The sequence below is a fragment of the Cnephaeus nilssonii genome (assembly GCF_951640355.1).
Source record: "Cnephaeus nilssonii genome assembly, chromosome: 8".
In the NCBI taxonomy this organism is placed as follows: domain Eukaryota; kingdom Metazoa; phylum Chordata; class Mammalia; order Chiroptera; family Vespertilionidae; genus Cnephaeus; species Cnephaeus nilssonii.
The window spans coordinates 25995929-26023417 of record NC_137079.1 but is presented as its reverse complement, the minus strand read 5'-3'; the positions used below and the strand labels follow the sequence as shown (position 1 = coordinate 26023417).

Here is a 27489-nt window from a genome sequence, read left to right as displayed (position 1 = left end):
CACGCTCCCACTACCTATTTCTAGAGGCCACCTCCCACTACCTATTTTCCAGGGGGAGGGAGTGACTGGCTTTCAGGTGAGCACTGCGATGAGGACTGTTGAGTGCAGGTGGCCTGGAGGGCTGGAGGGGAGGTGAAAACGTGATGGATGCAGAGGCCCATGACTGGATCTTCGGTGTGAGCCCAGAGTGGGGTCGTCCACTCAAAGGGAGGGGACCGATGGCACTGGTACCCATGGCCCTCCCCACCTGGACAGCATGGGTGGCCCATCTGTGCCTCTCTGGACAGGGCAGTCAGCTGTGTGATTTGCCCCCGCTCTCCCGTCCCTTGGGTGGGCTGTATAGGATGTGTCCTGGGTGAGCCAGGGCTCTGGAGGGGGAGGGTATCTCCAAGAGCAGAGACTGAAGGGTGACCCGGTGTCCTTTCTCTCTTCCGGGACCCCAGACTGCAGGACTGGGATGGGGAAGGCTCCATTGTCTCGTACCTGCAAGATGCTGCACAAGGTTCCTGGCAAGAGGAGGTCACGCGAGGCCCACACTCATTCCAGAGAACCGTCACCACCGTCAAAGGGCTGGAGCCCAGCGGGTCTCGGGAGTACGAGAAGGTCCTGGTGTCTGCCACTGAGCACTTGCAGCCGGAGCAGCCCGAGGCCGAGAGCCTGCAGGCTGACCGGGAACGAAGACACCGAGAGCGGGTGCAGGAGGCAGAGAGCACCTTCTCCCAGATGGTAAGGGTGAGAGCCCGCAGGGAGGGGCCTGCTGATGCCTGTCCCAGCACCAGGCAACCTCCTCTTCACTCAGCCCAGAGCCGAGCGTGTTTATTTGCTTTAAGCATTGTGGCGGTGACTTCACTTTCTCTAGAAGCTTCCGTGGTCTTGGCCTGTCTGTCTGCCTCCTTGACCCCTGCAGAGGGGAGGGAGGGGCTGACCTGTGGGGAGCTCCTGAGCATTCAGGCACAGCCTGTGCTGTCGTCATCCTCACAACTGCCCGGCTCCCAGCGGTTATTCCCATCTGCAGCTGGTGGTTGAGCAACTTGCCCAGGGTCACAGGGTCAGAAGTGGGCTTTGAGTCCAGTCTGGCTGACTCCAAAGCTGTGATTCTTGTTTTCTCTTTTCGGCGTGTTTTAGAAAGGGCTTAGAGCTGGGGGTCGGGCTAAGTGGTCCAACCATGGTCTGCGAGGCTGTGGACAAGGCCCTCTCTTCTTGGCACCTTGTTTTCCTCGCTGGTAAACGAGGAGTGAATGGATGATCACCAAGGTTCACCTAGCATCGTGGTCAGCAAACTGCAGCTCGCGAGCCACATGTGGCTCTTTGGCCCCTTGAGTGTGGCTCTTCCACAAAATACCACGGCCTGGGCGAGTCTATTTTGAAGAAGTGGCGTTAGAAGAAGTTTAAGTTTAAAAAATTTGGCTCTCAAAAGAAATTTCAATTGTTGTACTGTTGATATTTGGCTCTGTTGACTAATGAGTTTGCCGACCACTGACCTAGCAGGAATTCTGGTTCCTGGGTGCGCTCATCAAGGGGCACAGGAGAGGGATGGGGAGAACCTTCCCACCACAGACTCGCTCTCCTCTCCTCCGGTTTCCTGGCCTCTTCCTCCATCAGCTCTCCCTCCTTCCATCCCGTTCAGTTTGTCTTACTGTACTTTTTCTGTTCGTTCACTTTCATCTTCATGCTCCATTCTCATTTTCTTGCCCCTCCTCATTCCCATAGGCTTCCATTTTAATGTGGGTTTTGTTTGTTGGTTTGTTTGTTTAGATCTATTTTTATTGATTTCAGAGAGGAAGGGAGAGGGAGAGAGAGATAGAGACATCAATGATGAGAGAGAAGCATCGATCGGCTGCCTCCTGCACGCCCCACACGAGGGATCGAGCCCGCAACCGGGGCATGTGCCTTGACCAGGAATCAAACCATGACCTCCTGGTTTATAGGTTGACACTCATTGAGCCATGCCGGCCATGAATTAATGTGTTTTTTGAAAAAAATAAATTTTATTATGAAAAACTGCAAATAAATACAAAAACAGACAGAATATCATCTTAACTCTCCATGCATACACCACCCAGGCTGCACAATTCATGGCCAACCTTGTTTCATCTGAACCCCTCTCCACTCTCTCCCACCTCCCCATATTATTTTGAAGCAAATTCCAGATATCTTCTTAATGTGTCTTTTAAATGTCTGGGTTCTTATAAAATTTGCATTGCTGGTCTGTGCCCATGGATTTTTAATGTGTGCACGAGCGGTGTGTTCTGTGTCTCCTTTGGTTTCTTACTGTTCGGTCAGCGCGGTTTCCTCACCCAGCAACCGCTTTCTTCCTCCCTGTCCCATCTGCTTCTTTCTTCTCTTCCTGTGCGCCTGTCTGAGGCCAGTGCCTGCAGACACCCTGAGGCCTGCAGGACTCGCTGGCTCCACAGTGGTCCCAGGCTGCTGACGGCCAAGAGCTGCTAGGAATTGAATCGGGTTTTATTTAGAATGCGTTCTTGCCAAGTATGTGCCTCGGACAGGACAGGCGGCTGCGTCCATTTTTAACCCCAGCCCACCCGGGTGCACATTTTGCCATCGAGCTCTTTCTTGGTACCCACTGCTGCTGCTCCCAGCAGCAAGTGCTCGGCCCAGAGCACAGGAGCTCTTAACCGGGTTTGGACTCCTGACTCCCAGGGAAAGAGAAAGACTGCAGGGGCGATATTTTCCACCTTGCCTCTGCAGACAGCCTTTGGTGAGGGAAACCTGGGGAGAAAGCAGGATCACCCCAGAGGTTCAGGGAGAAACCCTCTAGGTCATTTGGTCCATCTGACTCATTTACAAATGAGCAAACTGAGGCCCAGAGTGGCTGAGGGTGTGTCCAGGGTCACATGATGAACCAGCGTCAGAGCCAGGAGTGTCCAGATCTCCTCCGTTTCCCAGTGGGCGCGTCATTATGGGGCGGGGGGTGGGGGTGGGGCGCGGGCACACCTAACGCCTCCGCAGCCTAGGACAGGATTGGATGGTGTGGATGAGCTGTTGTCCTAATCATCTGGCAGGACCCGGGGGATGATCACGAGGTCCATTTAAGGTGACGGTTTACAAAGCACCCATTTGCCAGTCTTTCCAGTGAATCTCTGGAAACAGTGGCAGAGAGATAGAGAGATGCCTCATCCTTTGGGGCTTGGGAGGCAGGCCTGAAATGATCGTGAGCCAGCCAGTCCCTCCCCTAAGGACCTGGGGGAAAATACCTGAAATTGGACTCTTCTTGGCTGGGCCAAAACCACATATACTGTGGCTTCTATTTTCCCAGTGCTTTCTTGTTGAAGTGAGGCAGTGCTGTGCCGTGGCGGGAGTTTGAAATCTGACTCCTTCGTTTACTTACTCTTTCACATAGGCAAGTGCCTTAACCTGTCTGTGCCTCCTTTTCCTTTGTGGAAGGTGATAGAGACCTCATGGTAGGATCGTCGCAAGGCTAAAGTGAGTTAGTATATGAAATACATGAGGATGATGCCTGCAGAGCAGTGCACACTGCAGTATTTGCTGTTATTATTGACTAGAGGCCCAGTGCATGAAATTCGTACACTCAGGGGGGTCCTTCAGCCCTGCCTGTGCCCTCTTGAAGTCTGGGACCTCTCAGGGGATGTCTGTCTGCTGGCTTATGGAGCGAGCCTAAGCCGGCAGGCAGACATCTCCCGAGGGGCCCTTAGTGCTGCCGTGGATGCAGGAGAGGCTCCCACCACCACCACTGTGCTTGCCAGCTGCAAGCGCGGCTTCTGGCTGAGTGGTGCTCCCCCTGTGGGAGTGCACTGACCAACAGGGGGCAGCTCCTGCATTGAACGTCTGCCCCTAGTGGTCAGTGCATGTCATAGCGACCCGTGGTTCCGCCATTTGGTCGATTTGCATATTGCCTTTTATTATGTAGGATAGTGGTGGTACTCACAGCCCTGTGGTCTTCACAGCACTCTCCAGAGCACTTTAATTCATCCTCTTGTAAGGGATGAGGAAACTGAGGCCCAGAGGAGGCACCCAGCTTCCCCAAGTCCCCACAGTGAGGGCATTGTCAGGTCAGTGTGCTGTGTCCCAGATCTTTGTTCTCTCTGCCATGCGGAGGAACAGCCTGATCCCAAAAGTGAATTCCTTTCAGCCACAGCTGCCTCGGCCGCATTTGTGAATCAGCTCTGTAAAGACAGGCTTAATGCGCGTGGTTCCTGCTCCTCGGGGGCGGGCGTTGACAGCCAGCATGGGAAGAGCCTTTGAGGACAGGCCTGAAATAGACACGCCGCTTACACGCTTACATTTAGGGTTGCTGTGCCCGGTGAAGAGGCTGATGGGAACTGCACAGCCCCGCCACCTGTGCTGGACCCTGCTGCGCTGGGCCCGGGCAAATCACTTATCCCAGGGCTATTTTTGAAATAAACCCCTAACTCTCCAGGGTATTAGCGGGTCCCATCCCCACGAGAGGGGGTGAACATCATTCTGAACAGGCGATAGCAGCCCAGGGAAACACACGCGTAACTGCATTCTCCGGACACTTATTTTCTGGAGTCCCTGAACAAGAGCGCTTCCCTGGGCAGAGCTGCCTCTAGTTCCATGGGGGCGGGCAGGCAGGAAAGGTGAGGGGCCGTGTCCCTCCTCGGGCTCTCGGTGGGGCGGGGCGGGGTCTCCCACAGTGACTTTGACATGTGCTCCCAGTGCCCGGGACACACACACCTGCCGGCTTTCTTCTCGCCCCGTTGGACAGCCCTAGCAGCTGGGTTGGAAGCTAAAATTATCAAAGCCTGACGTCACCCGGGCGTGAGGGCAGAGCCTGGGGCTGCTGAGCAGCAGGACACTCAGGCGGGCAGTTCTAGTGAAGGGCCGGTCGGTGCTCTGCCTGGAGAGAAAGAGTGGGAGACTGAGGAGTGAGGATGGGAGGGGTCCCAGGAGGCCTCGGGGGTCCAAGAGGAGAATGAGAGGTTGCACCCTTGCAGCGGCCAAAGCCCTGGCTCCACTGGCGCCCGGAGGGCGGGCTGGTGAGGATGTGGACTTTCATCACCCAGCTCCTGGTCACCTTGGTGCTCCTGAGCTTCTTCCTGGTCAGCTGTCAGAACGTGATGCACATTTTTAAGGGCTCTCTGTGCTTCGTGCTAAAGCACATCCACCAGGAACTGGACAAGGAGCTGGGGGAGAACGAGGGCCTGAGTGACGACGAAGAGACCATCTCCACCAGGGTGGTCCGGCGTCGGGTCCTCTTCAAGGTAATCGCCGGGCAGGAAGCAGGCCTGGAGCTGGAGGTGGGAGCGCGGAGGCCAGGAGGTCAGGAGGCCGGGCTGAGGGCACAGGGCAGGGATGTGTAGGGACGAGCTGGGGCAAGGCGCCGGCCTCAGGTCCGGAGAGGTGTTGGAAGAGAAGGGACAGGAAGGCCTCAGGGGACAGGCTCTGACCTGAGAGCAGAGCCACCCCTCAGCGAGGGCCAAGGGCCGAGAAAGCTCAAAGCTCAGCTCTGGGACTCGGCAGGCCGTTCTCATCCTGCTTCTGTCCTCAAGTTGCACACAGTGTGATGGTCTCTGTGGAGGGGCTTTTTCACTGTCAAGTGCTGTAGAAATGCAAATTAGGCGCCTCCCATCCTCTTAGTCTTCTCCGTGAAACTTGCATAATGGGCCCTGTTTGCCTGCTCCCCGGTGCTATTGTGGGGACCCCACACAAAGCTCTGGGCACTGGGAGCGGTGGTTTGGCTGCCTCTACCTGCTGCGTTGGAGTTTCCTGCCCGGGTGGGGATTTGTCGGACTGTGGCTGTGGCTGCTGCTGCTGCTGTTCCATCTCCTCATCCTCCAATCCTGTTCCGAGACGCCCGCTTATCCATCTTGAGTTTTCTCCCTTTCTCTAATTGCAGGGGAGTGAGCTTCAGAATATTCCAGGGGAGCAGGTGACTGAGGAACAATTCACAGATGAGCAGGGCAACATTGTCACCAAAAAGGTGGGTGCAGAGAGTCCCCTGAACTAGGGGGGGGGGGGCACGCAGGCCAAAGGCTAAAGGGCAGGCCGTGGACCCGCCTCCCTCACCGAGGGGAAAGCATGGCTCAGCTGGGACAGCTCAGGGGCCATGGGCTCCTGTCCTCCGTGATCCGGACATGACACTCCTCATGGCCACTTTGCCCGGATCCAGCCTGAACTGAGCTCCTGCCCGGAAAATAACTGCAGGACAGCAGTATGGTGGTCCCCAGACTATCCCTGGCCTCTCAAAATGAAAAGGATGTGGAAATGCATTGAGTCGGCAGCCGATTTTAACTCAGCAGGCATGAAGTTGCCTGTCCAGGGTTGGGCACTCTGCTAGGTTTGGGCAGAAGAGAGAAGAAGGTGCAAAGGGAAGACCTTGTATGGGCTCCCCTAGGGTGCTGCTCACACTACATTGGAGCAGACCCCTTATGTCCGTCTGTCCTTCTGCGCACGCGCTTCGTGTGGGCAGGGGTCCTGCTTGTTTATGTTTTCATCCCCCACTCCTAGCACATGGTAGGTGCAGAGTAAACAGTTGCTAGACTATTTGGATGAATGAATGAGAGAATGGATAGATGGCATTGAGTTACCATAGTTGAAAAAGAAATGTCCTCTGCCCTCAGGAGCTCATAGGCATACAAGTAGGACAGACAGCGTACACTGCCATCGATACCAAGAGGCAGAGGAACTGCTGTTGGCTAAGACAGAAGGACGCATGTTCCAACCGTGGCCCTTAAAAACCTGCTAAGACCCCTCTGCAAATTCTAGTCCCTCTGAGGCCGTCCAACGCGAGTGTTTGCACACGGCGATGGGAGCCAGAGACCCATCCCTGTTCTTGCCACTTGAAGACAATGCCTGTCCCCCAGCTTCATTCCTGGGAACCCGCTCCTTCCGAGCTCCGTCCTGACGGCTTCGCCAGCCCTTTCTCCCTGCCCTCTCTTTTCCAGATCATCCGCAAGGTTGTTCGGCAGATAGAGTCGTCTGGTGCCGATGACAGCCAGGAGCACGAGGAGGTGATTGTCGAGGGGCCCCCAGAAGATCCTGGGGAGGTGCACGTTGATATTGATGACTTTATGAGACACATCAAGGTACTGTGGTGGCCACAGCCCCTGAGGCACTCGCTCTTACGAGTGGCCCGGCACCTGTACCTGCTGCTCGCCTCTGCGCCAGGCACTCCGGGTTCCAGTCTGCGCTGTGCTCACCCCTCTGGGTTCCCCTTCGAGCCCTCCTTTCCCTGGGAGGCGGTGGAAACGCCTTTCCTTCTCTTGCCTACTTGGTTGCCTGTCCGTCTGTGCAATCTGTCCTGTGTTCTGTCTCTGCTGCTGTCTCCAGGTGGAGCGGAGAGGGAATAGCCTGCAGCCGGACCTGATAGAGGGCAGGAAGGGGGCTCAGATAGTGAAGCGGGCAAGCCTGAAAAGGGGGAAGCAGTGATCTCGAGCACCCCCCTCAAACGGCTCTTTGGAGGTAACACAGTCTTTCTGCATCCTTTCTGCATGGCATGGTCTTGGCGGAGTGGCCGGGCCTGGCGATGGCTGCTCACATCCTCCCCCGCCCCTCCCAGCATGACGCAGGGGGCAGCGTTGCTGTGGTCAAGGGGCATGGGTTCTCGTCCCCCACCTCCCAACTGTGTCTCTGACTCTCGGTTGTCTCGTCCAGAAAACAGAGTCCACACTCTCTGCTGACCTGCCTCTCAGGAAGTGCAAACATACAGAGTTGAAAAGCGCTCGGATGAGTGACAGCGCTTGGTAATCGCAGTAGTGACATTACCCTGGCAACCAAGCAGTGGGGACCTGGAAGATGGGGACAGGGCATCAGAGAGGGTAGCTGAGTCTGTCTAGCCTGTGCGAGTCCAACCCACAGTGACAGACTTAGAACTGGACTGTCCCTTGAACCTGGAGCCCTGCAGACGTCCCCTCCAACCTCAGGCCTCCATTCCCCGTGGTGGTTCTTGGAACCTGTCACTCCCGTGCTTTCTAGGAAAGGGCGAAGTTCGCAGGCCCAGAGGTGGTGGTGTTTTCCCTGCAGGCCAGGAGGGCTTGGGGCCTCGGTGCATGGCGTGCGTGAGCATGGGGCTGAGCAGCCCGGTGTGCGGTGATGTGTCCTGAAGCAGGGCCCTGAAGACGCGGCGGCGGAGGCTCTCCGGCGGGCCCTGCGGTGCTGGGGGCTTCAGCAGCCGCTCTGACCTCGTCCTCCCTGAGGGATCCTGTACTGAGCTGCCCCGAGGTTCTTCACTGCGCCCGGCTCGGGGCAGCTCAGTACAGGATGCGTCGGGGTGGGAGTCGGCAGGAAGCGAGGAGGCACTGTGGCCCCAGCGCAGCACTAACCCGGTTGTTGCCATTCAAACCCCCAGACCCCGGCTCTGGGCTGAGCGGCGAGCCAGCTCCGGCTTTCTGCTCTCGGCAAAAAGCAGGGCCACCGCTGCTCCCAGCCACCAGAAGTGCTGACTCTGGGCTTCCCGAACCTCGGCACTTGGCAAAAAGGGGCTGGCGGATCCAGCTATGGGATAAAATTAGACCTGACTCCTCAGCAGCTTCCCTGAAGGAGGTCACAGCGTTAACCCCGGCACTGCCAGGGGGTCCCACCAGGCTGCTGGTTTAGGAGATGAGCTGTGATCAGCCCTGGAAACAATCCAAAGGTGCAGATAATTAGAAACCCCTCTGCCTCATGTTCCTTATGGCAGCAGCAGGGGCTTTAAACTTCAGCTCCGGTCTCTGGCTTGGGTCCTGCTGACATCCCCGCACAGGAGAGAGGCAGCCCCCAGGCCAGCCTGGGGAGAAGGGCAGTGCCTGGGCATTTTTTTCCTTTTTTCTGTAGATGCTCCAGCTGCACCACCCACAGGGATGTGGGCCCAGCCCACTGAGTTGGGTGTCGGGAACACAGAGCAGCCTGGCTCCAGCACAGTGCTGGGGCCTCCGCCCAGAAAAGGCCAGGGGGGTGTGGTGGGACCGTGGGGAGGGAGCCAGGGGTGAGGCGGGCACCTGCCTGGGTCCCAAAGGGCCTACCGCGCGCTCCCCTCCCAGCAAGACAGGCTGCAGAGAGGACGGGGAAGGGGCTGAGAGCTCTCTGGTCCTTAATGCTACCACCCACTCGCAAGCCTGTGCAGTCGGCCTTCATTATGTGTGGACTCCACACCTGCAGCTCCACCTACTAACTCAAATTTATTTTCACCCCCAAACCAACACGCGCAGCACGTCCACAGTCACTCACGGGCCCACACACAGTGGTGAAAAATTTGAGTCAGTTTCCAGCTGAAGTCAAACGAGGTGGCCCTCTGGTTTCAGCTCTCATACCATATATAAGCAAGTGTCTTTTTTGTAGTGAATTTAATGCCACTGGCTGATTTTTTTGTTTGTTTGTTTTGTTTTTTGTATTTTGGGGCTATCTGTTTGTGATTTAACTGTCTAAAATGGCCTCCAAGCCCAGCCAGTGTAGCTTGGTGGTTGAGCGTTGACCTATGAACCAGAAGGTCACGGTTCAATTCCCAGTCAGGGCACATGCCCGGTTGTGGGCTCAATCCCCAGTAGGGGGCATGCAGGAGGCAGCCAATGATTCTCTCTCATCATTGGTGTTTCTATCTCTCTCTCCCTCTCCCTTCCTCTCTGAAATAAAAATATATATATTTTTAAAAATAAAATGAGATGGCCTCTAAGACTAGTGCCGCAGAGCTGTCTAGTGTTCCTGCGTGAGGGAGGCTGTGACGTGCCTTATGGGAAGAATACATGTGTTCCATGAGTTTCATGCAAGCGTGAGTTAGAGCACTGTTGGCCAGGCGTTCAATGTGAATGAGCCAATGATATACATTAAAGAAGGTGTCTTCAAACAAAAACACACATCGCACAAGGTTACGTATTCACTGGTTGACAAAAATATTGTGAACAGAGGCTGGCAGGAGCCTGACGCTGTATTTTCCTCAGGAGCAGTGGTTCAGTACTGACTAATCCAGTGTTCGTGGCCAATTATGTAGACCATTACTGCAGGTAACGAGAACCGATGCATATATTTCAAAGAGGGTGAAAGCTGGGGCTTGGGTCTAGATTGAGGCCTGGCTCCTCAGATTTACAGGTTGTGAAGGGTAAAGGAGAACATCTGTATTCTAGCGCTTAATCAGTCACAGATCTTATTTGTAGTCTGACCTGGACAAGTCGGCTGATCTTTCAAAGCCTTGGGTTCCTTGGTCAGAAAATGACAATGGCACAGATATCCCCCTTACAGGGAGGGTGACTTATGAGTTTATGTTTGTGAAAGGGCTTTGTGAAGTGTAAGTTCTAATCCGCTGTTTCTCAAAGTGTTATCTGCATCCCTGCAACTCGGTCATCTGAGAGTCTGGCTACAATGCGGACTCCTGGTCCTTGCCCAGACCCCCTGGATTAAAGTTCTAGGACTCAGCTTCTGCATCAGCTCAAGTGATTTTTACATGCATATGGAAGAGTGGGTTATGATGGCTGGTTTTGGTTTTCCCTTACAAGCCTCCTAGAGGTGATGTGGCACAGTTGTAGACTTTAGAGTTAAAAGGTGAGCTGAAAGGAATGATGGTTGGAGTTGGTTCCCAGATGTGGAACACCCCCAAAAGGCAGAACACCCAACCCCCGTGAGGACCGAGCAGACCACAACCGCCCCTTCTGATGTCCCCACGGTCACTCCCACCTTGGGAAGAAGCTTGCATGTAAGGCCTGGCAGGTCGGGGAGGGGAGCTTTCGGGTAGTTTTTAAGAAGTTAGACAATTGCTGTTCAGTCAGGCCTGATTGTTTGGGGCAGACTGTAGCAGCTGGTGAGTTTTGCTTTGTGCCCAAGTATTCAGGGCCAAGAAAAAGGGTGTCCGAGCTGTTAGAACGACAGCATGGAGCTGGGCAGCTGGAGGGCTGTGGGCAGAGCTGGGACAGAGCCCCGGATCCTGGCAGTCCTCTGCACCTATCTGGCTCTGCCTTCTGGGACTTGGAAAGCTGAAAGCTGCGGCCTGAAAAGGCTGCTGGGTGTTTTGTTTGTTTTGTTTCCTTTTTAAGAGACACCTTCTATTCAAACAGTAGGGTTGCAAGACTTGTGTTGGCTCTGACAGAATATTTTAGTAGGTTTGAAACGTAATCATCTCAATGGGAAGGGGCAGGGAGGCAAGGGGTCGTGCTTTATTTGGCTGTTTTAAGTTACAGTCCGCCCTCACTCCGGGATGTTGCAGGCGTATTGAAGTCTGGGCTGGGGAGAGAGGAGAGAGCCACAGACACTGAGTAGGGGGTGGGAACAGGTGGGACAGCACAGAGAGCCGCACTGAGGAAAAGAACCTGACCAGTGCAGCCACTGCGCTTGGCGGGCTCCGTACAGGGTAAGACCTTTCTCGAGGGGCCCCCAGGAGAAGGGGTGCAGGACTGAGGAAGAATACTGGGCGCAGCCAGGAGGCTTGCATTCTGCCCCTCCCCCTGCTGCTGCCTGGGCGCTCCCACTGGACCTGTCCGCGCCTCGGGAGTCTCAGTTTACCCACAGATGAAATGAGCAGTCACCACAGAATGAACTCTTCTGCTCTCTGCCTGGGCAGAAAAGCGGGTGAGAGATTGTAGCCTGACTTCCCCAGACTCAAGATTTCATAAGGTCTCTCATTCGAGGCATGCTTAGCACTGGGCTAGGCCAGTGGTCGGCAAACTCATTAGTCAACAGAGCCAAATATCAACAGTACAACGGTTGAAATTAATTTTGAGAGCCACATTTTTTAAACTTAAACTTCTTCTAACGCCACTTCTTCAAAATAGACTCGCCCAGGCCGTGGTATTTTGTGGAAGAGCCACATTCAAGGGGCCAAAGAGCCGCATGTGGCTCGTGAACCGCAGTTTGCCCACCACGGGGGTAGGCGGTTGGGGGACCACCAGGAAGGGTAAGGCCCGCTGTTGCCCTCAGAGAATTTGTACCGCAGTCAGGGGAAGAATGCAGACAGGAAAAGGGAATGACGATAGCATTTCCGGAGAGTCCATTTGTAGTTTCATTCACATACCATTTACTGTCCGAAGCACTTTACCTAGTATATACCTTTAGTTCTTCTAAACATCATAATAATCTAATGAGGTTGTTGTTGTTGTTGTTGTTCTTCTTCTTCTGTTAATCTTCATTTGAGGATATTTTCCCATTGATTTTTTTTTTTTAAGAGCGTGGAAGGGAAGTGGCGGGGAGAGAGAGAAACATCGATGTGAGAGAGACACATCAATTGATTGCCTATCTCACGTGCCCCAACCAGGGCCCAGGGCAGGGTATTGAGCCTGCAACTGAGGTACGTGCCCTTGACCAGAATCGAACCCTGGACCCCTCAGTCTGCAGGCCAACACCCTACCCACTGAGCCAAACGAGCCTGGGTGAGGTGCGTCTTCTTATTGCCCGTGTTCTCCAGCAGAGGACACTGAGTTATAGAGAGCGTAAGTAACCTGACCAATGTCACACAGCAGGAAATCGGCTGAGACAGGACATGAACCTCAGGCAATCTGGCTCCAGAGTTCATGCTCTTAACCACTGCGCTGTGTGATCGCGCTAAATAAAGGTAGTGACAGGAGGGAAGTTTCCAGGGTTGTGAGGGGAGAAACAACAGTGAGCCGGAGTCACCAGGAAGGCTTTGTGGAAGAGAGGTCTTGAGGGCGGTGGGCAGCACTTTAGGGGAGAGGAGAGTGCATAGTACCCTTGCCGGGAGAGCCACGGACAAAGGCAGGCAGCAGGCGGGCCCTGGGGGCTTGTAAGGCAGGATACTATGACGGAAGAGTCTTGCCCTCCAGGGTGACGGCTCCTTCAAGCCACAGCAGTAGAAGGCCTCTGGCAAGGAACTTACCACCACCCTCCCATTCCTGGAGAACCATTCGGAGTGAGTTCACCTTGGTCACCTCCAGCTTCCTCCCCAACCCCGTCACCCATAGGGCCCCAGACAGCTCTGCGTGGGGACAGAATGGGGTTCTGCGTTCCTGTGTCACTTTCCCGCGCCACCCAGGAGATTGGCAGCTCCTCTTTATTTAAGCCCTCCTTTTCCTCGTCCATCCCAAGGTCCCTGCATACAATCCCGCGTGCCTGGTCTGGGAAACAAGAGTTTCACCCCAGGTTGGGGGGTGAGGCACTGTGGGGTGGCAGGAGTGGGGTCTTGCTGTGAATCCCAGGCTGCAGAATGTGGAACGGATGCTGCAGGCGAAGTGCTGTCTTCTGGCCTGATGCACAATACCGGTATCTTAGGGAGCCTGCACCTGTCTTCCAACGATCCCATGGCCACAGAGAGGTTGTCCATCCACAGGGCATGGGGAGAGGAGCTAGAGGCCCTTGACAGTAAGAGCTGTGGACCAGAGCCCAAGAGGCACTGCTGTCTCTGATAGCCGTAATCTTGTCTACTCCATCTCCGGGATCCCGGGGATGGCACATAGCAGATATCGATGCATGTTGGCTAACCTGAACTGAAAAAGTAGGTACCACTGCCTAGCTTAGCCCCTCGCGGCACAAGCCCTGGCTCGTGATCATGGCCCCTTTCATAGGTACAAGATCTACTCATTTCTCCCCCAGGTGACTGCATAGGCATGAGAGCCTCCTGCCTCCTCTCTGAGGCTCTGAGCACCCACAGGGGAGGGTTTTGTATGGGAGGGATCATCCACTGGGCAGGGAACTAGTATAGGCCAGGTCAGCCACCTCTGAGAGGCAGCCTCTGGGTTGGGGGGTGGAGGAAGTGTGGCTGGTATTTCAGGAAGGTCAGGGGCTTCGAGCTCAACACCTTTCTGCTCATCGCCTTGCTTGGGGAGGCTGCTTTTCCTGAATCAGACCCTGCCTGAGCAGCCAGCACAAAACTCAGTATTTGGGGTTTTTTTTGCTGGGAGTTGCGCCTTTAAATTCTAAGTGTCTCCTTCTCTCTTTGTGTCCCTTAGGATCACACCTCGACACCCAACCCTTGAACTCCACACACTCTGCCATGCACACAGGAGGAGAGCTGGACCGGAGGGCAGCACAACTGCGCACACGTTCCTCTAGGCTAACGGCATGATCTCCGTAAGGGACTTCCTCTAGTCTCCTATTCGCATGAACGACTGACTGTAGACGCATGACCTACAGTCCTCAATCCTGCCTCTAGCGACAACCGATCTCTGTTCTGTTGGGAATCAGGACAAAAGCAGCAAGAAGGGGGGGTGGGGGGTGCGGAGAGAGAGGGATAGAAAGCAAGCGCAAGAGAGCACACGAACGCAGAAGTGAACAAGGGCTCTTTGTGGCTGGGGATGATATATTTTTTTAAATCATTTTCATTTTGACTTGTTACAGGGTACTTATTTTTTCAATATCTGTAAGAAATCTATATGGGCTTCCTGGAAAGGGTAAAAAAAAAAGAGAACTAGGCATGAAATCAGTTCAGCACCTTAATCCCATGTCCTCATCTGCCAGTCTTCCCTACCCACACGTACCCCCCATTCCATTTGTGACAGCCCCTCCCTCTCCCCAGTGGACTGTTACCCCCCAGAACTCTCTACATGACATTAAGGACACACACAGACACACAGAGGCACCTCTCCCCTCTACTCAGTGTACACACAGATTTTACTGTGATGTCTGAAGCTGTATAGAATCTCCTGTGGATAAACTGGAATTTTTTTATGTTGCCTCTCTCTCTCTCTCTCTCTCTCTCTCTCTCTCTCTCTCTCTCTCTCTCTCTCTCTCTCTCTTTCTCTCTCTCTGCCAGTTTCAGTATTAATCATCTTCCAATGGAAAATCATTACCTTTGGAGTGCATTTGGGGTTCCTTGTGTCAGGGACTTAAGAACCTGAGGTGAGGACCCCAGGCGTAGCTGTAGGGCGCACAGGGAGCCAGTGCCCCGTCTGAAAGGGTCTTGGCTCTCCGTTGGTGGCTGTCCCAGGATTGCACCAGCATGTTCACTAGAGAAGAGGTTTTCTATATCTTCAAGCACTTATATCATAGTCCGTGTTCAAAGTGTAAACTGTACAGTAATCAGCCTTGTGTATATGAAAAATAATAAATACTATGCAAACCAATAGAAACACTTTAGCGGTGTGTGCACAGCACTGACAGCTCAGCTCTGGGGCTTCTCCGGGCTGCGGGAGGAGCCACAGCCTGTCCCCGCGAAAGAGGGAGTAGGGCTAGGGAATGGATCTGTGGGTTCTCAGAAGTCAGCCACCCGCAAGGTCTCCCAGAGCGAACTCGGTGCTCTAAGTCCAGGCAGCCGGCGGGATGGGGGGAGCCTAGGCTGACAGCCTCAGTATCCCCACTCTGACCAAGCCCCTCTGCCCACCTGGAGAGGAGGGTGAGGGGCCCCACTCCTGACCCCATGCCCCGGGAGGGCCAGCCGGAGGAGGAGAGAGCTGACCACCGGGAGGCCTGGGGCTAGGAAGGAGACCCCCCTAGGCCAGGCCTCCGGGCAGGGCAGGGCAGGGCAGGGCAGGAAGGAAACAGACAGCTGGCTGTTCCTTGCCTCGGTGCCACCAGGGAAGAGCCTTAAAGTTACATTCGAGCCTCTGGCAGAGGGAGGCCCAAATCAGCACAAACCGGCCCCGTCCTGCGCGGCGGGCGCCCTCCAGGGCCAGAGAGAGAGAGGGGCAGGCGCTGCTGGCCGCCCCAGAGCCACTGTTCGCGGGTGGCCAGGCACCTTCCTCCCTGCCGCTCTCCTGGCGCGTCCTCAGAACACAGTCACACTGTCCAAGTAGCACAGAAGCCCCCGCGGCGTCAGAGCCCCCACCGCCCCGGTGCCACCAGCCCCGCAGGTCCTGGCGCAGCAGGGCAGCGGGGCGGCCGGGCTGAGTAGGGAACCCCGCCGGCCCGGCCCAGGCGCTGCTGTTGGTCCCCGCGGTTTCGTTTTTTTGCTTTCAGAGGGGCCAGCCCGGGAGAGGACGGCGGAGCTGGCGGCCTCAGGCCCCCAGGGCTGCGCCCCAGCAAGCGCAGCGCCCGCCTGCCTTGCGGGGCAGGAGCGCGGGGCTGCTCCGCGGCGGCGGGGCGGGGCGGGCCGCTTGGCCCCGGGAAGACAGGCGCCGCCCCGTCCCGTCCCGTCCCTTCCTGCCCCCCCGCCGCCGCCGCCGCCCCAGCAGCGCCCGCAGAGCCCCAGCAGCGCCCGCAGAGCCTGCGGCCCGGCCCGGCCTCCGCTTTGGCACCTTCTGCTCTGTACGGCTTGGCTGCTTGGCCCCGGGCCGGCCCTGGCGGCATGGCTGCCCGCTCTGGTTGCTAATAGGAGCTGTTAGGGGAGGAGTTCGGGGTCTCCACACGATGCCTAGAGAATGCTGCAGTCTGCACATTAGACGCTTTTTAGAAGTTTTGGAATCACCTTGATTTTTCTAATTGTTATGAAAATAAATCTTTTCTTGACTCTCTCCCACATGCTCTGTAATCGGGAGGGAATTCCCCCCGCCCACTATGATGTATAGACCATTCTCCCTACACCAGCTGAACAAATGTCAAAATTAATAAAGAAATTGACTCATGGCACACGGCTCCATCTGTCCTTCTCGGTTCATCCTTGGGGGTGGGGGGGTGGGGTTGAGGGCCTGAGGCAGGAGTGAAGCCTGAGGGTGGATCAGTCAGCAGGGTGGCCTGCACCCCAAGGAGGTGCCCAGCTTCCAGAAACCCGGACGGCCCCCCTTAATCAGGGCCGCCCACTCTGGGAGCAGCTCCCCAACCCCTGAGATGGTGGAACAGATTTCTGACCCACCTGATGACTGCAAGATGGGGGCTCGTCCAAGGTGGAGGGGGGCATCACAAACCACCAGGGTACATGGAGGAGCCCGTGGCCGGCATACACTCAGGGGGAGCCCCCGGTGCCCCCTGTGAAGGCGTCTGGCTCCTGCACTCAATGCCATTCCAAGCTGAAGAACTTTTGGGAAAAGCACCCTGTTCCTAACAATTAGTTCCTCACACTGCATGCAAGGCTGGCCATCAAGCTGGCCTCAGTTTTCTTTCCTGTCAAATGGGAGAAGGGATTAAGGGCTTGTGTGTCATCCTGGGATCCCGGAACATGAATGCCTTTGTCAAGCTGACATTAAATAAGAACCACATCACGCACTGCAGCTTTTCTTTCCCAGAAGTTCCCATCGTTGCCGGTGACAAAGTCACGGTGGCAGGTTCCTAGGAATTCCCTCCCAGCCCTCACGCTGAAGCTTCTCTCTCAGCATCAGAAAAGCCACCCCGACCACGGGGCCAGCCAGGCCTGTGCAACCGCATGGCACAGCGGGTTTTCAAAGGCTCAGGTTCAACGGCCCGGGTGGGGCTCGGGGCAACACTGGGATTTGGAACTAAGTTTCCTAAAATAGCAGCTTGGTAGCACAGCCCACTCAGCTGGATTAGAACCTGTTTTCTTGTTTTTAAACCAAACTTCTAGAAAAACAGTCTCCACGCACAGCCTTTCTGAGGCCTTTCTTGCTCTAAGTTATGGTAGAGAGAGCGTGGCTCAGAGACCAGCTCCACCGCAAGCAGCGAAGGGAGTTGGGCTCTGAGCGAGAGGGAGCCCCCTGACTCCTGGGTCCTCGGCCTCCCGCTGGAAACCACTTCTGGCAAAAGGGCACTCTGGCCTCCCACAGGCCAAAGCACGCCTGTGGGAGTGAGAGCAAGGAGCCCACAGCCGGCCAGGACAGGCCTGGGGGCCAGGCAGAGGGGGGACAGAAGTCCACCTGTCCAGGAGTCACTCTTTTTCCTGTCGTTTGGTCTGTTCAGACTAGCAGCATGCTGATTTCCATGAACAAAAACAAGCACTTCAAGAAAGGATGCTGCCCCGTACAGAAATAACCCAAGTTATTCACTGCTGTTTCCCTGTTCGTACAATGAGAGCCCCAGAAAAGCCTGGTAGGTTGTAAAAATGTATTGGGTGGGGGGGGGGGGCATGTAGGTGCTCTGTGATCCAATCTAGTTTTATCCACAAAAAATACACTGAGCGCCAACCAAGTGCCCGGCACAGGGACCCACTGCTCAATCAACAGCTTCTCGGCCCACAAAGATTCCCAACCCAGGTGCCAAGCCAGGCAGAATATGGCAGCTGCCCCAGCACAGGCACAAATGAGTCCTCGGTGGAGGAGGAAGGGACGACAGAGGTGATCAGGGAAGGCTGCCCGGAGAGCAGAGGCAGGAAGAGCACACACCCAGCATGCCCAGAGCTGCCCCTCTGCCTGGCAGACTCCCACCCCCGGGCTCCCAGGCCAGCCACAGGGATCCGCATTCCCCTCCCGAAAGCCCAGCCTCCCCACTTACCCATCCCAGCACGGAGGAGGGAAACAGGCATCCACGCCCAGACTGCACACTCCCACGGAGGCGCGGGCATCGGCACACAGGGGCCTGACCGAGCACCTCAGGACGGCGACCCCTGCACGGGGCCTCCTGGCCTTCAGGAGAGCAGCTGCAAGAACTGAGACTGACAGCCAGCAGCTGCCTCAGGAGCCTCCAGGCCCCCACCCACCCACCTTTTCCTAGATGCTGGACTTGGGGACCAGGAGCAGGTGGACCCTCTGAGAATGAACAGAGCCTTCAGAGAGCGCTCTCTCTCTCTCTCTCTCTCTCTCTCTCTCTCTCTCTCTCTCTCAGACACACACACACACACACACACACACACACACACACACACACACTGGCTGATTTTACAGTCAATCTTTCAAAGTGCAATTTGTCTAGGAAAAGCCAATGTGAGGCCCATGTGGATTTCAACCAATGGCGACGCGGCTGGCGCGGCTCAGCCAGTCTCTGGTCTGTATTCTAATGGGCCCTATCTTTATCAGGGAAATGTGGCTTCTCTGAACTTAAAACTTCTCAGGAAGGGTCCCCCGACTCAGAGGCAGAGGAGGGGTCTGAGCTGAGGCGTGGGGAACCGCCTTTCTCCAGGCCTGGCAGGCTGAGAGGGAAGGGGTGCGGGCAAGGCTCTCACCTGGCCCGGGGCACCTCACTTCCGAGCAGGTGACGTGGGTGACAGTCCCTGGGCAGCGGCTGGGCCGATGCCTTAGGCGGGAAGGCGGTTGGGATCCGGGGCCGCTTTTGACCCTCAGAACCTACCATGGGATTCTGGGCCAGATCTCGGGGTCTCAGGGTTTAGGAGCCTGGATCGGGGCTTCTTGCCTCCCCTGGCCCTGACCCAGGGAACATGGAGTCCAACCTGCAAGGGACGTTCCTGCTGAACAACGCGCCGCTGGCTCAGTTCTCGGAGATGAAGGCCCCCGTGTGCCAGTACTCGGTGCAGAACTCCTTCTACAAGCTCAGCCCCCCGGGGCTGGGCCCGCAGCTGGCCGCCGGGACCCCGCACGGCATCACAGACATCCTGAGCAGGCCCGTGGCCACGCCGAACAGCAGCCTGCTCTCCGGCTACCCCCACGTGGCGGGCTTCGGGGGACTGGGCTCCCAGGGCGTCTACTATGGCCCCCAGGTGGGGAATTTTTCCAAGGCTGGGAACGAGTACCCCACCCGGACCCGGAACTGCTGGGCGGACACGGGCCAGGACTGGCGAGGCGGGCGGCAGTGCAGCAACAGTGAGTATGATGGGGGGGGGGGGGGGCGGGGGGGAGGAGGTGTCCTAAGGGGACACTCACAGTGGGCCCACCCCCACCGCCCACTTCTCCTCAGTGGCCATCAGACAGCCCAACGCAGAAGCCCAGACACCGGACCCATCTCTCAGCTGGGTGCAGGGCGCAATTCTCCCCTCCACGTCCCACGATTCTCCCCTCCACCTTGCTTGGACAGGGCGTCTTCCTGCCGATCCCCACCCTTCCCAGCTGCCACCTCGGCTGCCCTCCCAGGGAACTGGGGTCTCTGGGTCTGGGGAAGACCACATGGCCCACACCCACCCGGCACAGGGTCCCGCTGGCAGCTCACCTTACTTCTCCCACCCAGAAACCGCGTCCCCACGTCTTCATCCACAGCAGACAATGCTGTGCTCGGTGAGGGGCAGCTGCCTCAGCATCGTCTTCCCAGACAGCCCTCTCCTGCCTGGCTCCATCCAGGGACACAGGGTGCAGTGACCCCACGGCAGCCCACCTGCGATCTAGGGGGCTGTTTCCTACCATCCTCCTCAAGGGTTATGTCAATAGCACAGCGACAACTGCCCAGCCCCCAGGGGCAGCTGCTGAGCCAGGTCGGACTCCCTGTAGCTGTGGTGGGGGCTCTCCTCCCCCTACCCATCCCCGAACCCACTTCCAAAAAACCGGCCGGAGGAGGGGGCAGGATATGCACAGACAGGTGAGGCTCACCCGGGAGGCAGGGAGGTGACAGTGGCTGCCAGAACCATCCCATGCCGCGAAGGCCCTGCCTCCGCGCCCGTGTGCACACAGGGCCGCCCGCCGCAATGGGTCCCAGCCGGGGAAACCGGAAACCAGCTCCTTCCCTCTGCTGCACTGCTCCCCGCGGCCACACTGCCTGGCAGACCACCCCTCACCCAACCTGGGACAGCGGGTTCCTGGGGGTGAAGACCCCGTCTCTTGAAACGTATTTTATAACCTAGTTTGGGGGGTGCTTTAGGCTTCAGGCAGCCTTCCCGCTCATCTCCATCTTCCTCCCCACGCCCAACACACACATGCCCCACCCTCCTGTTCTTCCATCCTGGTGCACATCCACACACAGGAAACCTCTAAGAAGGTCAGTGGTTGAATGAACCAAGGGAGAGAGGTCTCTTCCCCTTCCCGTGCCTCAGTTTCCCCACCGGTAGCATGAGGAGGCAGGACGTGGGCCATCAGGCTGCACTGAACAAGGCCCGACAGGTGGGCGCTCTGCTTATTCTGGGGCCTGCAGCCCCTCCGGCCCCGCTCCTTCCTAGCAGGCTGCCTTGGTGGGGTGGAGGGTCAGGTCTGGAGCCTCTGTGTCCACACTCTCCGGTGTGGATGACTCCCAGGCCCGGGGACAGGGGAGAGCAGTAACTTGGGGCTTAAGGCTCTGGTCTCTGGAGACCTGGAAAATAGGATCCCAAGAACAAGGAAGTCAGGAGGGGAGGAATTCTCAGGCCCCTCGGCCCTGATTGTTGGTGGACGGTGCCTAATCCCTTCCTTGGTGTCCCTGAGATGGAGGGGAAACGCCTCTTGCCTCAGGGGGGAGGGCAGCATCGCTGAGTAAGCACATTAAACACAGGTATGGCCCATGGCAGGCCCTCAGCCCCCTCTGTCTCTAAGTAGCTGTAACCTGGGGCAGGTGCCTTTCCAACAGGTGTCTGCCCGTCCGGACATGGCAGAGGTCACAGTCACTGTCATCAGGATGTCAGGAATGCTGCTCATGTGAGAGGTGTCATAACCCACCCACCCACCCCCAACTTCAGTGGCTTCTCTGTAGGTGGGGGAGACACAGGGCAGGCACCCCACTCACCCTGCTCACCGCACTTGTCCTTCCTCCTGCCAGCCCCTGACCCCCTGAGTGACGGCATCCACAAGAAAAAGCACACTCGGCCCACCTTCACGGGGCACCAGATCTTTGCCCTGGAGAAGACCTTTGAGCAGACCAAGTACCTGGCTGGCCCTGAGAGGGCCAGGCTGGCATACTCCCTGGGGATGACCGAGTCACAGGTCAAGGTGAGTGTGTGCGGGGGGGGGGGGGGGGGGGGGTGGGGGTGGGGGGAAGGTGACTGCTAGCAGAGAGGAGCACGAAGGACAGGATGCGTCCTTGCCCTCCCCGCAACTCCCAGCTCTCAGCGAGGGGCCTGCTGCTGTTTGGGCACTGCCTGCCCACCCAGCCCTAGAGATGGAGATAATTACCTTAACCACAAAATGGCTGTCAAGACTGGGCCCAGTTTTGAAAGCTTTATTTGTAGCAGCTCATTTGACCCTCACAGCCACCTTGAGATGGGTATGACTACCCATTTTACAGATAAAAAACAGTCTGAGCTGAGCCTCACTCAAGGTCACCCGGGGGGGTGGGGGGGTGAGTGCAGACATGGGAGTCAAACCCAGATCTGTGGGACTCAGCCTCACGCTTTCCTCTCCTCTGCACCATCTGGGCCGGAAATTTCGAGAGCTGGTGGCAGCCTCTGCCCCACATCAGGAGTCAGCCTCCGGGCTACATTCCGACTGGATTCAGGCTTGTTCTATCAGCCGGCAGAGGAAGCCAAGTTTGGTCAAGTCCGGATGCCACGCCAGATGTAGGGAGCCTGGAAGACCCATGCAAGGGTCACGCTCATGCCCAGAGACACCAGGGAGCCTGAGATCTGTAAGGGCTTTTGCCTCCTGAGGCTGCTCGGGTAACTTCCATGCTAGATCGGGGCACCAAAGAACGCTTTGAGCGGTGCTGGGACTGCCCGGCTCTGTGCCTGGGGACAGGCTTAAGGGTAAAGGAAGTGCAGGGGAAGGTGGGGCCTCAGGACGGTCCTGGGCTCTGCTCAGGGCCCTGGATCTGCAGGCACCGGCCTCGGCAGCCTCCTGCCAGCCCAGTATTAACTCTGCTGGAGAGAAAGCTGCGCATCTAAGAGGAACGAAACGATGTGGCTCTCTTACATATTTCTCTGCTTTAGGTGCTTTACTCTTCAACTACCTCAGGCATGGAGACTCTATTCTTTTTATAACTAAGGGGAAATTGTTAATGAAGGTCAGTGAGGGACTGTGGAGCTAAAAGAAGGGGTGACTCTCGAGCACCTGCTGACGTGCCCTCACTGGCTACACCCTCCCCACCCCGCTGTCCCCGCATCTTCCACCCAAACCCCGGGGAGGGGGACAGCTCAGCCTAAAGGGCTGCTGCACTCACAATGCTTATTTCTTTATTGCCCCCTAAAATAACTCGTGTGAACACTACAGCCCACTCTACTAGTAAGCCATTTATTTACTATAACAATGAGGACTGCGTGTACCTGCCACCGAGTGGAGCCCCTCCGCCAAGGGGCGGTGCGTGCTGAGTGTGATCCCCGGAGTCTCTCTCGCCCCAGGTGTGGTTCCAGAACCGAAGGACCAAGTGGCGGAAGAAGAGCGCCCTGGAGCCCTCGTCCTCCACGCCCCGGGCCCCCGGCGGCGCGGGCGCGGGCGCGGGCGGGGACCGCGCGGCCTCGGAGAACGAGGACGACGAGTACAACAAGCCGCTGGACCCCGACTCGGACGACGAGAAGATCCGGCTGCTGCTCCGCAAGCACCGCGCCGCCTTCTCGGTGCTGAGCCTGGGCGCGCACAGCGTCTGACCCCGCCCCCGCCCCCGCCCCGCATCTCAGGGGGCCGCCGGCAGCCCCCTCCCCTCCCCGCTGCAGGGGACTGCGGGCGCCGCGCTCACCTGCGGGGCTGCGGAGGAAGAGGGAGGGGGAGGGGGAGAGGAGGAGGAGGAGGGTCAGAATGGGGTGGAGAAGACCAGCCCGGCTGAGAGAGGAGGGAGCAAAGAGGGAGCCACAGACTGGTCCTGAGACCTGCACCCTCTCTGCCTCTTGCCCCTCTGGGGGGCCCAGGCCTTGCCCTGCCAGCTCTGCGGATTCCTAAGTGCACAGGTAGAGAAAAATGACCAGACTCTGCAGCCGGGAAACTGGCCGTGGGATCCCAGACTGACCACCCTGATCCAGCTGTGGGACTTCCCCCAGGAAGGCAGCTGGCCCCGCGCAGGCGGCTCCCTTCTGCCCCGGGAGCTGAGAAACCAGGGTCTGGGCCCAGGGCAGCTGCTGGCTGACCGGGAAGAAACGATGGCATGTCCAGGATGGTACCCTCCTCAGACCCTGGCACTTGAGGGGCCAGAGGCAAACACATAACCCAGGCTGGGGGAAAGCCACCTCAGGGAGGGGAGGTGGGTCCCTGGGAAGAAGAAACACCGTGAAACCCCAAATCAAGGACCACTCCCCTGGAGGGATCAGGCCTGGCCTCCTTTCTCCTTTTGCCCTCGATGGCGATTCCCCCAGACTGGAAGAGACAGGAAGGCCCACAGCTGGGAACGACGGAGGTGGTAGGCAGGGGCAGAGGGAAGACGAGAGCCCGAGCAGCTGATGCCGCACCCCAGAGCCACCCACCTGGCTTTCCTGGGTGCTGATGCAGGAACCACCCAGAAAGAGGGGAGGGACAGTAGGGCTGGCAGGAACCTCAGCATGGGTGCCCACCCAGGAAGGGAGAGGCCGAGGCCTCAGAGAAGGTGCACCAGGGCTTGCAGGGGACCCACGGCCTGTCCTTTCCTTGGACCCCCTGAGCCTGGCACTGGAGCTGATGCTGGGGCACCGGGGGAGGACACTGGCCAGCAGGGTGGTGTTTTTCATCCCAGGGTGGTGTTTTGCTACCGGCAGGTGGAAGAGGGCGGGGGAGGCAAGTGGGGCTGACCCGATGAATGCAGCCCAACAGGGACCAAGCATTTGCCCAACCTCATTGGCTTTTAAAAAATAAAGAGTAAAGCTCCAGCCGGTGTGGCTCAGTTGGTTGGAGCATCGTCCTGTACACCAAGAGGTGGCAGGTTCAATTCCTGGTCAGGGTACATACCCAGGTTATGGGTTCAATCTCTGGTGGGGGCACGTGCAGGAGGCAACTGATTGATGTTTCACATCAATGTTTCTTTCCTTCTCTCTCTCTCACCCCCCCTTCCTCTCTCTCTCTAAAATAAATAAATAAATATATATATAAATAAAGAGTAAAAATAAAAGTCCCAGAAACCTCCCCGTGGCTCCTACTCTTCTGTGAAACTGGCTGTGGAGTCCCAGGCATGCCAGCCCCGAGGGGCCCTCCCAGAGGTCAGGCCTCTCCCAGGGGGAATATCCGTGCTCTGTGAGTCCCAGAGCTTTGCATGATACTGGTCAACTTGAAATCGCATTGGTATACCCCAGGCACTGTCCTAGGTGCTGAGAAACCTGAGTTTATCGGGGTCCCTGACCTCCAGGAATTCATAGCCTAGTGGGGGAAATTATCTGTTTGGGGAACTAGGTACCACATAGAAAAGAGAACAGGGAAGAAAATAAAAGCACTGACATTAACTGAACACCTGCTAATTTCTCCCAGGATGAAGGCCTAGATTACCCCACTTGACCCCCCAAGAAACCTAGGAAGTTACCCTCGTTGCATAGGTGAGAAAACTGAGGCTCAGGAAGAACCTGCCCCAAGTCACAGAAATGGGACAAGCTGACTTCAAGGCCCTCACACCTGTTTGCCCCACCGCCAGGGGCAGCCTTTTCTGCAAAAGGAAAGGCTGGACTGAGAGGTGCTCTCAGGGCCCTCCCGCCTTTATGATCTCTGCAAACACCAAGGCCCACGTAGCAGTGAGCAGCCTGCCCTCTCAGCTGCCCCAGCTAGTCCTTCAGCCTGTCCCTTGGGCCCGCGGGCAGGTGCATCTGGTCGGTGGAGTCAGCTCAGCTGGAAGGTGGGAGGAAGACCCCAGCCAGGAAACTGAGGCACCAGCCTGATGAACCCAGAAGACAGGGTGGGGTGACAAGAAAATAGAGATTGCTTTTAAGCTCTAGCCCTCAATATGCAACGATCGCCCCAGGTGGAGTCTCGCCCCATAAAGGGGGAAGGATATAAGAAGGCAGCTTCTAAGAATCGAGCACCATCTGTGTGTTCCTGGTCACAAAGTATTGAGGAGCCCTCTGCCGACAGGGGTGTCCTGAGAGGGGCCCTGTGGCCACACGCAGCAGAAGGGGCAGCAGCCTGGGAGGACCTGAGGACACACAAAAACAAACGCCTCTGAAATCTCAGGGAGCCAGGCATGCAAAGTCATCAAGCAGGTATGGAGAGAAAGCCAGTGACCAAAAACCTGTGCGTGTTTGCCTTTGTTGTAAGCATATTGTAATCCTAACTGCTCTGTCATGACTATAATTCTTGCATGTCTGATTCAAGTCCTCTGGAGTCAGTATTAAGTCAAGCCTGGGGGAAGTTGTTTTCCTGGGAGACATTTGCTGAGCTAAACAAAACCTCCTCCAATCAAGCTCTGGGACACCTGCCACTGGACCCTGTGGCTCCAGGACTCCAGCCTTCCCAGCGTCGCCCCTCCCTCACTGCTGTCCTGAGCACAGGGACCACTGCGCTCATATCTTGCTCAGGCCTCATCAGGAGACTAGATTCAGAGTTTGGAGGCAGAGAAGAGCCAAGGTGAATGGCCCAGACTCCTGTGGGTAATTTGGAATGTCTTGCTCTCTGCAGATGTTCACATTCATGTGTGTGCGTGCATGTGCATGTGTATATACACTGAGTGGCCAGATTATTATGATCTCTGAACGCATAATAATCTGGTCACTCAGTGTATATCCTATATTGCAGGGGCCTGATGCGGCGGGGGTCAAACATGGCGGGGATCTCCCTTTTCCGTGTCCCGCGCGGAAAGAGAGATGAACGAACCGGTTCTAAGTGGAGGCGGCCAGGGATTGAGAAATAATAGAAATAAAGAAAACAAGACGCAGAAATAGATTCATGAAGCTGGGGCTGGGTGGGGCGCCATCTTTCCTCTCTCATGGAGAGGCAGCATGACAACGACCTGAGCCACCCAGCAGGTTTATCTTATATCCCAGAAATCCAGGAAGTAACACCAAAACTTAGGATCAAAGGAGCTTATTTGCATTCTTAACTAGGCCCTAGCATTACTGGATTTACATATCTAGACCCGCCCCTGCCGACACCTGGGCTGCTATGAAGTCAGAACCGATTAACATGTCCAGCCTTATTGGGGAAGCATGTTCCCAGGGCGTGACTTGGCCTACACCCTGAGTTCAGCTGATGATAATTAAGGAAATGCCCAGGTGCCTCCCAGGCGGCCCTCTACACTATATAATAAAAGGCTAATATGCAAATTGTCCCCTCGACCAGGAGTTTGACCAGCAGGCAGGCCGGCCAACCGCCCATATCCCCTCCCCCTGGCCAGGCTGTCCGGACCCCACCCATGCACGAATTTATGCACCAGGCCTCTAATATATATATATATGTATATATATATATTACACACACACACACACACACACACACACACACACGCACACACACTGAGTGGCCAGATTATTATGCGTTCAGAGATCATCATAATCTGGCCACTCAGTGTATATGTGTGTGAATATATGTGTGCATGTGTGCGTGTTGCTAAAGAACAAAGGCTATCTCATTTCTGCCCTGGTTGGTGTGGCTCAGTGATTAAAGTGTTGGCTCTCACACTGAAGGATCTCAGGTTTGATTCCCTGTAAGGGCACATACCTGGGTTGCAGGTTTAATCTCCGTCCTGGTCATGCAGGAAGCAACCAATTGATGTGTCTCTCACATCGATGTTTCTCTCTCTCTCTTTCTCTCTCTCTCTCTCCCTAAAACAATAAAATCAATGGAAGAAAAAAGACCATCTCACTTCTTCCATCATAGAGAAATCATAAGCCATAAACCCACACCCACCCATTGTTTATGTCTGGTCATGAAATGGACTCTTTACACATGATGAGTTAAAAAAATAAACTTTTAAAATATTCATGCTTCTTGCAACTTCTCTGCTACCACATCACAAACTTTTCAGGGCTCAGACAAGGGGAAGGAATTAAGTCCTGTGCTCCCACAGCCACGGAGTCCTGCTCTGACAGGCAGCCAGGAGGCTCCGACAGACAGGCCCAGATCTTGCCACATCCCACAGCCCTCACACTCGTGGTTCCCAATGTTAGACATGTCCCCAGCAGGACGGGGGTGAAGGTAGAAAATGACAGTGGGTCAGAATGGCGAAATCCTGGTCCAGTGAGCAATCGCCACCAATTCCACGTGCATGGGCTTCGAC

General features: G+C 56.3%; 2 protein-coding genes across 2 annotated transcripts in view; both read left to right on the top strand.

The window, feature by feature from the left end:
- ANK1 (ankyrin 1) overlaps nt 1–7387 on the top strand; it is a gene marked incomplete at its 5' end in the record, with an annotated part of 198141 nt that extends 190754 nt beyond the window's left edge. Inside the window, 5 exon segments of the mRNA XM_079779383.1 lie at nt 444–726; nt 4920–5201; nt 5837–5920; nt 6885–6950; nt 7270–7387. Coding sequence (XP_079635509.1) covers nt 444–726; nt 4920–5201; nt 5837–5920; nt 6885–6950; nt 7270–7368 — 814 coding nt within the window. The 3' untranslated portion in view covers nt 7369–7387.
- An 11598-nt stretch (nt 7388–18985) lies between these two features.
- NKX6-3 (NK6 homeobox 3) lies at nt 18986–22978 on the top strand (the record flags this gene model as incomplete). The annotated part of the gene is made up of 3 exons (XM_079778792.1): nt 18986–19367; nt 21220–21389; nt 22733–22978. 3 exons carry the CDS (start codon nt 18986–18988, stop codon nt 22976–22978), a joined length of 798 nt encoding a protein of 265 aa, XP_079634918.1.
- Nucleotides 22979–27489: the final 4511 nt, after the last annotated feature.